General features: G+C 53.7%; 1 protein-coding gene across 5 annotated transcripts; it reads left to right on the forward strand.

The window, feature by feature from the left end:
* The first annotated feature begins 23 nt into the window (after nt 1-23).
* Nucleotides 24-8,816, forward strand: MUTYH (mutY DNA glycosylase). Of its 5 annotated transcripts, XM_089300765.1 has the most exons (18): nt 24-160; nt 755-801; nt 893-928; nt 4,247-4,367; nt 5,211-5,401; nt 5,493-5,532; nt 5,643-5,716; nt 5,854-5,895; nt 5,979-6,050; nt 6,127-6,240; nt 6,326-6,423; nt 6,506-6,650; nt 6,731-6,794; nt 6,977-7,168; nt 7,273-7,409; nt 7,494-7,643; nt 7,860-7,901; nt 8,620-8,816. In XM_089300765.1, the coding sequence occupies exons 4-18, from the start codon at nt 4,253-4,255 to the stop codon at nt 8,749-8,751; spliced, it is 1,608 nt and encodes a 535-aa protein (XP_089156891.1). In that variant the 5' UTR covers nt 24-160; nt 755-801; nt 893-928; nt 4,247-4,252; the 3' UTR covers nt 8,752-8,816. The 5 variants fall into 5 exon arrangements, with proteins under 5 accessions (XP_089156891.1, XP_051713817.3, XP_069934683.2 ...); XM_070078582.2 differs by lacking the exons at nt 755-801; nt 893-928 and adding an exon at nt 2,271-2,410 and having other exon boundaries at nt 35-160; XM_070078583.2 differs by lacking the exon at nt 755-801 and having other exon boundaries at nt 89-160.
* The last annotated feature ends 33 nt before the right edge of the window (nt 8,817-8,849 follow it).

The raw sequence follows: 8,849 nt of genomic DNA on the forward strand, positions 1-8,849 counted from the left end.
GGTCGGACTTCCGTTCAGACCTCCCGGGTCTGGGTTGGGGGCGTGGGCCTAGCGCGCGCTGAGAGCCTATTGGCTGGTCCGGCCGGCTCGCTGCCAGATTGGCAGGAGCCACGCCCTCTGGCGTGCCCCCGCGAGCTGGGCGCGGGAGAACAAGCAGGAGGTAATGTCTTAAACAGCGCGCGCGAGAATGGGGCTACGGCATCGGGCTGTCTTCATCAGGGCGGCGCGAGGGATGAGGCTGGCGGAGGCGGGCTTCCCAGAGGGAGCGTCGCTGCCAAGCGCTGAGCGTGGAGCATGCCCCGGAGTTAGGCCAAGGGAGGGCTGTCTTCTGCTCGGCAGATTTCGAGAGGAGGGTTCGCGGGACTTCCGCATGAGCTTCCGGGAAGTGAAAGTGGCGGGCAGCCGGGCACAGGATGAGGCTGCAGAGTGGGTAGAGCGACCGGACTAGCCGGGAAGCTAGGTCGATGGTTATGTGGGCTTGAATTACAGGTGCAGTAGTAGGGATGGTGATAAAGGGGCAGATTGTAAAGCGCTTGGGGAGCACAGTTGGCCCAGAAGGTGACCGAAAGGGACTGCTAGTTAGAGAGGTGGCCTGTCGGAGACCAGTCTCTCGTGCTCTGGTTCTCATCCCCTTGGCCCGTCAACACTTTCTTCCTTGGCTATTCACTTGTTTCTCGTTCATCTTCAACTTTCTCTCTCTACGGAGTCCTTATCAGTATTCACAATTGCATGAATTTTTTCCATCCTGACAAAGGGAAAGCCCCTTCAACGATCTCACGTGTCACTAATTTGTTTAACAAGGTATGTATTGCGTCCAGTTTACCTGGCATTATCAGGACACAACAGCCAACAGAAGAGACCCTGACCTTGCCTTTATGTTGTTTTTTTATAGCCGTGGTAGAAACAGACACTGACCAAAAGAATCACTGTAAGTGTGAGATCGCACCTGATGTGGGAGCTACCGTGGAGAGCTGCGAGGATATGACTGGGGGTCTGATCTGAAAAACGATTAGGTGTTAGGTAAAGCGTGCAAGAGTTGTCCAGGCGGAGGAAATGGATTGCATGAGGCCTCAAAGTGGGCCAACACGGGAGCATGGAAGCAACCAAATTCTGGCCGACGTGGCTGGAGCATGGTCAGAGAGATGAGGCGGATGAGGTCCTGATCAGTGGAGCCGCAAGGCTTTGGGAAGAGGCGGGGCTCCTAACAGCAAGGGGGCCGGGTGATGCCAAAGCCTTCCCAGTGGCCTCCAAGGCAGTTTGTCATCCGGCTCTACCTGCCCTCTACCTCTCAAGCCTCATGTAGCGTGTACCCTCTCCTCACTTCATTGTAGCCACAGTAGCCCCCGTTTATACCATAAACATGCCCGACGTCCTCCTTGGAGCCCTTGCACTAGCTTCCTGATACACCGTTCCCACAGGTGTCCATGTGCTAATTCCAACCGCTTCAAGTCATTGGCCAAGCATCACTTTAGTAAGGTCCCTGACCATGGTCTTGACATTTGCAGCACTCTGCCCTCCACCCCAGCACTGTACATCCTCTGTACTTGCTCTACTTGTTCTCTCTATGCTAATATTTATCACCTTCTAACCATACTAGATAAACTGACTTCTTATGCATGTTATTCATGGTGTTCCATTAGATTTTTTTTTTATTTGACAGTGAGAGAAAGAGAGACAGAGAGAAAGGTCTTCCTTCTATTGGTTCATCCCCCCAATGGCTGCCATGGCCCGCGCTGCGCCAATCCGAAGCCAGGAGCCAGGTGCTTCTTCCTAGTCTCCCATGTGGGTGCAGGGGCTCAAGCACTTGGGCCATCCTCCACTGTGCTCCCGGGCCACAGCAGAGAGCTGGACTGGAAGAGGAGCAACTGGGACTAGAACCCGGCACCCATATGGGATGCCAGTGCTACAGGTGGAGGATTGACCAAGTGAGCTATGGCACCGGCCCCCATGGTGTTCCATTAGAGAATATCAACTTTGTGAGGGCAGAAACCTTTGCTGTTTTGGTTACTGCAGTTTTCCAGGTAACTAAAACTGCTTGGCACATAGTAGGCACCCTATTAATATTTGTTCAAGGATTTAGTGGGAAGGCTTTATATAAGGAAGTGGCATGATCATGTCTTGAAAAGATCATTTTGCTCTTTGGAGAAGGGTTGTAGAATAAGTTCTTTTTGGGGCTGGCACTGTAGCATAGTGGGTAAAGCTGCCACGTGCAACACAGGCATCCCATATGGGTGCCGGTTCAAATCCTGACTGCTCCACTTCTGATCCAGCTCCCTGCTAATGTGCCTGGGAAGGCAGCGGAAGATGGCCGAAGTGCTTGGGCCCATGCACGCACGTGGGAGACCCAGAAGAAGCTCCTGGCTCCTGGCTTTGGCCTGGCTCAACCTTGATCCTTGCAGCCATTTGGGAGGTGAATCAGCGGATGGAAGATCTGTTTTTCTACCTCTCTCTGTCTCTGTAACTCTGCCTTTCAAATACATAAATAAATCTTTTTTAAAAAAGAATAAATTATTGAAAGTGAAGGAAGTTTGGCTCTGAAGGGGAGGAGAGTGGGTCTTGACTGGAGGAGCAGGACCCTGAGAGGAAGGTTTCATTTCTCCCTTAAAAAGGGGAAAGGAGATAAATTTACACATTCATTTATTCATTTTTTTCTCTGAAGGAGGAAGCAAGCTTTTTTGATAAAAATGAGGTGGTAAAGAGTTTGAAACAGGCTTAGCAGGGGAGCGATAGAGCAGAGTATAAAAGTGCAGGTTCTGGGCCTGGTGGCTGAGTGGGTTCAGGACCACTTGGGACAGCTGCCTCCCATAACAGTGCCAGTTCAAGTCCTTGCTACTCTGCTTCCAGTCCAACTTCCTGGTGATGCGCCCGGGGAGGCTGTGCATTATGGCCCAAGTACTGGGATGCCTACCTCCACATGGGAGACCTGGGTGGAGATTTGGACTCTTGCCCTGGCCCAACTCTGGCTGTTGCACGTGTTTAGGAAATGAACCAGCAGATGAAAGACATCTCTCTCTCTCTCTCTCTGCCTTTCAGATAGATAGATAAATAAATAAATACATCTTTTTTTTTTTTTTTTTTAAGTGCAGAGCAGGTTCTGGGTTTGAAAGAAAAAGTTGCTTCCTCTGTACAAGGCTCGCTCTCCCCTAACCACTGAGAGGTGATAGTCCATGCGATGGAGTTATCAAGAGGTTGAATGGCAGATCCAGTGAAGCACTTGACAGGGTCTGGCATAGAGTGGGTGCTCACTGAGTTTAGGTACTTACAGCCACTAAGACAAGGCAACCAGAGAATGGAGCAGTGAAGATCGCCTGGATGCATTTTCTCATTACTAGTGGTCAGCCAGCTATGACTTACTAGATCAGGAAGAGATTAGGTATAAAAATAGCTCATCTGTATCCCCTACTGATTTGCCATCTGCTCATAGGCAAATCTTTTCTCTCTGATCCTTGGTTTCTAATGCCTGTAAAATGAAGATTTGGACTAAATGACTATGAAAGTTTGTTTTAGCATAGCCATGCTACATCTCTAAGCAGAGAATTCTCCCACCCACCCCACATGCTCCCAGACACATCTAAACAACCCCTCTCCCCACACGCGGTCACAGTAAGCATCAGTGAGACACAAATGCTCCAAAACAGGAGGTCTTGGTCCTTGACCCATCCCAGCCATGGCCCCTTAAAGCTTGCATGTCTCTAGGGCTGTACTCATGCTGGTTCCTGTGAGACCATTTGGTTAGCCTCACGGGTTGCCACAATGCCACAGCCAGTCAAGAGCAAACCCATGGGCTTCCTGAGTGCATGAGAAAAGCGAGACATGTGAATGGTGTTGGCAGGAAGGTAGCTATCGCCCCTGCATGACCCTGAAATAGCCTTTTGACGACTTTGGCTGGGTCTTTTTTTTTTTTTTTTTTTAACATTTATTTATTTATTTGAAAGGCAGCGTTACAGAGAGGGAAAGAGAGATCTGCCATCTGCTGGTTCATTCCCCAAATAGCTGTATCTGCTGGGACTGGGACAGGCCAAAGCCAGGAGCCTGGAACTCCATCCAGGTCTCCCATGTGGGTGGCAGGGACCCAAGCACCTGGGGCATCTTCCACTGCTTTCCCAGGTGCATTAGCAAGGATGCTGAATCAGAAGTGGAGCAGCTGGGACTTGAACTGGTGCTCATATGGGATGCCAAGGTTGCAGGCAGTGTATTAACCCACTGTGCCACAAGGCTGGCCCCTAATTGGGTCTTTCTCATCTAGGCCATCATGAGGAAGCCACGAGGAGCTGTGGGAAGTGGTCACAGGAAGCAGGCAGCCAGCAAGAAGCGAAGAAAACAACATGCCCTTGGTAGCAGCCAAATTGCACCTTCTGACCCTGATGGTGAGGAATTTGGCCCTAGCCAGAGGCTCGGGGCTGGTTTCATCAGCCGTGAAAGGGGGGAGCCTTGGGCTAGGAAGGGAGCATGGAATGTGTCAAGGCATTGAGACTGGGGATGGCACTGTGGCACTGTGAGTTAAGCCACTGCTTGTAACGCCAGCATTCCATATCCGAGTGCTGGTGCGAGTTTTCAGCTACTCCACTCCTGATCCAGCTCCCTGCTAATGCACCTGGGGAAGCAGTGGATGATGGCCCAAATACCTGGGCCCCTGCCACCTATGTGGGAGTCCTGAATGGAGTTCCAGGCTACTGGTTTTGGCCTGGCCCATTCCTGGCTATTGTAGCCATTTAGGGAGTGAACTGGAAGATGGATTCTTTCTCTCCCTTGCCCTCTCTCTCTCTCTTACTCTCCCTCTCTGTGTGTCACTCTGCCTTTCATGGCATTGAGGGACTAATTGAGGACCTAGTTCTGACTACGCTGCTTTGTGACTTTGCGATAATTGCTGTGAATGGCTGCTTTCTTACCAGTGAAGTGGAGCAGTGATCTGCATTTCTTTTCTCCCACGGCTTTTGTGGGAGCACATGTTTGTGAGACTGGGAGTGTTTTATAAACAGGAAAACTCTGTGCAAGTGTACATTCTACATGGCTGACACTCTTGGGTTTCCATTATGGCCCAGAAACAAATGAGCCGGTCATACCACTGGAAATTAAGGCCAGAACCTTGGCCAAGGCTGCATAGAGCACGAGAACTGTGACTGCAGCTCCGAGGCTTAAGCAGAGGTCGGGAAGCCCTCGGTGGGAGCATATTGCCACAGGCTGCTGTGTCCTGTGTCCCTGGTTCACAGCCTGCACAGGGAGAATCCCTGAGTGTCCTGAGGCCCCAGCAGGCCCGGCCAGACAGCAGGAAGAGGTGGTGTCGCAGGCCTCCGTCTCCCCGTACCATCTGTTCAGAGATTCAGCTGAAGTCACAGCCTTCCGTGAGGGCCTGCTGAACTGGTATGACCGTGAGAAGCGGGACCTACCCTGGAGGAGACGGGTAGGCAGGGAAGGGAAAGGGATGGAGGGGTGGGGAGAGACTGGCACCCAACCCTCTCCATGCTAACTGCGTATCTGGGTTGCATTGACAGGCAGAGGATGAGGTGGACCCAGACAGGCGGGCGTATGCTGGTCAGTACATCTCCTGAAAGTAGGGCTGCTTTGCCTGCATGGTCTCAGCTTTGGGGGCTTCAGGCAGCGAGCAGGTCAGCAGTGCCCTCATGCCAGCCCCTCTTCCCCAGTGTGGGTCTCAGAGGTCATGCTGCAGCAGACTCAGGTTGCCACGGTGATCAACTACTACACCCGATGGATGCAGGTGACTCATGGGAGGAAGGGGAGGGTCAGGAGTCAGACCCCAGATGAGAGCCTATACTTTGGGGTGTGTGTAAGGAAGGCTTCCTCTACCGTTCTCATCCGTGACCTCATCTCTTTTTGCCTGCCTTGGGGCTGTAGAAGTGGCCAACACTGCAGGACCTGGCCAGTGCTTCCCTGGAGGTGAGAGCCACACTAGGGTAGGGGAAAGGGAAACAGCTGAGGGATTGACCAGTGATCTTGTGGACCTGTGGCCCCACACACAGGAGGTGAACCAGCTCTGGGCTGGCCTGGGCTACTATTCTCGAGGCAGGAGGCTGCAGGAGGGAGCTCGGAAGGTGAGGAAATCGTGGGGAGTTGGGAGTCCAGGGACCTTGAGTCTGTAGTAACCTTGAGCTTTCCTACCCCTATCAGGTGGTAGAGGAACTTGGGGGCCATGTGCCACGAACCGCAGAGACCCTGCAGCGGCTCCTGCCTGGTGTGGGGCGCTACACAGCTGGGGCCATAGCTTCCATCGCCTTTGGCCAGGTGAGCCCATAGCCCACCCCTACTTTGTGCATGCTCACCCTCTTTCTTCCCAGTCCAGGCTGACTCCTAGGCTCCTCTGTGCTAGGCAACCGGCGTGGTAGATGGGAATGTGGTGCGGGTGCTGTGCCGTGTTCGAGCCATTGGTGCTGATCCCAGCAGCGCTCCTGTCTTCCAGCAGCTCTGGTAGGATATCGGAGTGGCAGGGGAGCTTGGGAGGGATATCTCCAAAAAGCGTTTGGCTCAGAGTGACATTCCCTTCTTGTAGGAGCTTCGCCCAGCAGTTGGTGGACCCAGTACGGCCAGGGGACTTCAACCAAGCAGCCATGGAGCTGGGGGCCACAGTGTGCACCCCGCAGCGCCCACTCTGCAAACGATGCCCTGTGCAGCGCTTGTGCCGGGCCCGCCAGAGGGTTAGCCTCCTGAGTAAGGGGAAGTTAGGGGTCCTTGGGAATGACCCTTGTCCCATGACCCCGTACCATTTGCCTTTTAGGTGGAGCAAGAACAGCTGTCTGCTTCACGGAGCCTGCCAGGCAATCCTGATGTAGAGGAGTGTGGTGAGTGCCAGCCCCAGCCCCAGCCCCAGCTTTTCCCAGTGCTCAGGCAGCTGCCTGTGGGGGTCTCATTCCGGTGCTTCCTAAAGGCTGAGTGAGATTCCGCAGAGCAGGCCAAAGCCTGCCCTCTGAGCCTGGCACTTAAGCCCGCCTAACCTGAGTGGGGCTCGGGGCTTTATTTCCAGCTCTTGGTACTGGACAGTGCCAGCTGTGCCCACCTCCTTCAGAACCCTGGGACCAGACCCTGGGAGTGGCCAACTTTCCCCGAAAGGCCAGCCGCAGGCCCCCCAGGGAGGAGTGCTCTGCCACCTGTGTCCTGGAGCAGCCCAAGGCCCTTGGAGGTGCCCGCATTCTGCTGGTCCAGAGGCCCAGCTCAGGTACCTGGATCATGGATGTGGAGGGCTGTGGCATGAGCACCAAGGGAGGAATGGAGGCGGCAGCAGCTAAAACCTAACCCGCACCGGGCTGCCCTCCCTCTCAGGTCTGCTGGCAGGGCTGTGGGAGTTCCCGTCCGTGACCTTGGAGTCCCCAGTGCAGCATCAGCACAAGGCACTGCTTCAGGAACTGCAGAGTTGGGCTGGGCCCCTCCCTGCTGCTCAGCTCCGGCACCTCGGGGAGGTGAGTGGGCAGGGCGGGGCCGGGGATGATGGCTCTCCTAGCCGCATCCACAGGCCTGTTGCAGCCCTTTGGCACTCCACACAGGTGGTCCACACGTTCTCTCACATCAAGGTGACGTATCAAGTGTATGGTCTGGCCCTGGAAGGCCAGACCTTGGCAAGCACACCACCTGGCGCTCGCTGGCTGACCCGGGAGGAATTTCACACTGCGGCAGTCTCCACGGCCATGAAAAAGGCACTACTTTTATTGTCTTTGTTGTACTTTTTTTTTTTTTTTTTTTTTTTGGCTACCCACATGTTATACAAGAAACTGTTACTGTGGAAACAGAAAAAAAAAAAAAAAGGAATGTTTTAAATGAAAGTGCGGGGGCATGAAGTGGAGGGCAGAACACGGGTCTGGCTCTTTCAGAGACGTTGCCAGCCCTTCCTCTCCCGCCCTCTTCTTGGCTAGGTTTTCCGTGTGTATGAGGGCCAAAAGCCAGGGACCTGCAAGGTAAGTCTCTTGGCCTCCACCCAGCTGTCTCTTCCCAGGCCCACATCCATGGGCACTTAGCCGGTCAGCTGACACGTTTGGGTGAATCTTCTCCGCTCCAGGTTTCACTAGATGGGGAGGAAAAGTTCCTGATCTGGGGACTTGACAATGTCAGGTGCAGGGTCTGGGGACAAAAGCACCTTGATGAGGACAGTCCAGTTCACAGTGTGGGAAATGTTCGTGCTAGGTTTTATGGGAAATGAGATGGGGAGCCATTCATTCTGTCTGGGAGCCCAGGATCTCAAAAGGTTGCTTGGGAGTGGGTGGTAACCTGGGTCCTTAAAATGAGTGGTTTCCTCAGGTTTGGGAGGGGTCTCTGCAGTAAGGATGCTCTTTCCAGATCCCAAAGTAAGGTGAGGACAGGTGGGGCACAGTGCAATCTGCAGTGCTCAGAGAGCAGTGGGTGTTGGCTTAGCTGCAGAGGTCAGTCGGGTGTGGACAGCAGGCCACTGCGGCATTTTAGGTGGGAGAGACACGGGCTCAGGGTTGCGTCTTTGAAAGGTTTTCATGAGTTACCTTTTGGAAAGTTGGCTGAAGGGGCAGATAGTGGAGGCAGCCCGAAAGCCCTCCAGGATTTCCGGCTAGAAGCTGAGCTGGATCTATAGAGTGGGAGGAGGGGAGGAAGGAGAGGATTCTGCTGCCCTTACCTCAGTGCCTCCCTCCTCTGGATTCCGCACAGGGTTCCAAAAGGTCCCCCATGTCCGTTCCACTCGGTCGGAAAAGGCCCAGCAAGGGCCAGCAGGTCCTGGATGGTTTCCTTAGGCCCTGCATCCCCGTGGATGTGCCCAGCCTCAGCAGTGCCACCCACTGATGCCTCTGGAAGACCCTCACCCACAATCCTGTTGTTTATTAAATAAAGTGCTAGTTTTTTAGAAATGTTTGAGAGCTTTGCACCCTCTCCCTAATTCT

The sequence above is a fragment of the Oryctolagus cuniculus genome, chromosome 7 (genome assembly GCF_051225735.1).
Source record: "Oryctolagus cuniculus isolate XC-2025 breed Fujian yellow rabbit chromosome 7, ASM5122573v1, whole genome shotgun sequence".
Taxonomy (NCBI): Eukaryota; Metazoa; Chordata; class Mammalia; order Lagomorpha; family Leporidae; genus Oryctolagus; species Oryctolagus cuniculus.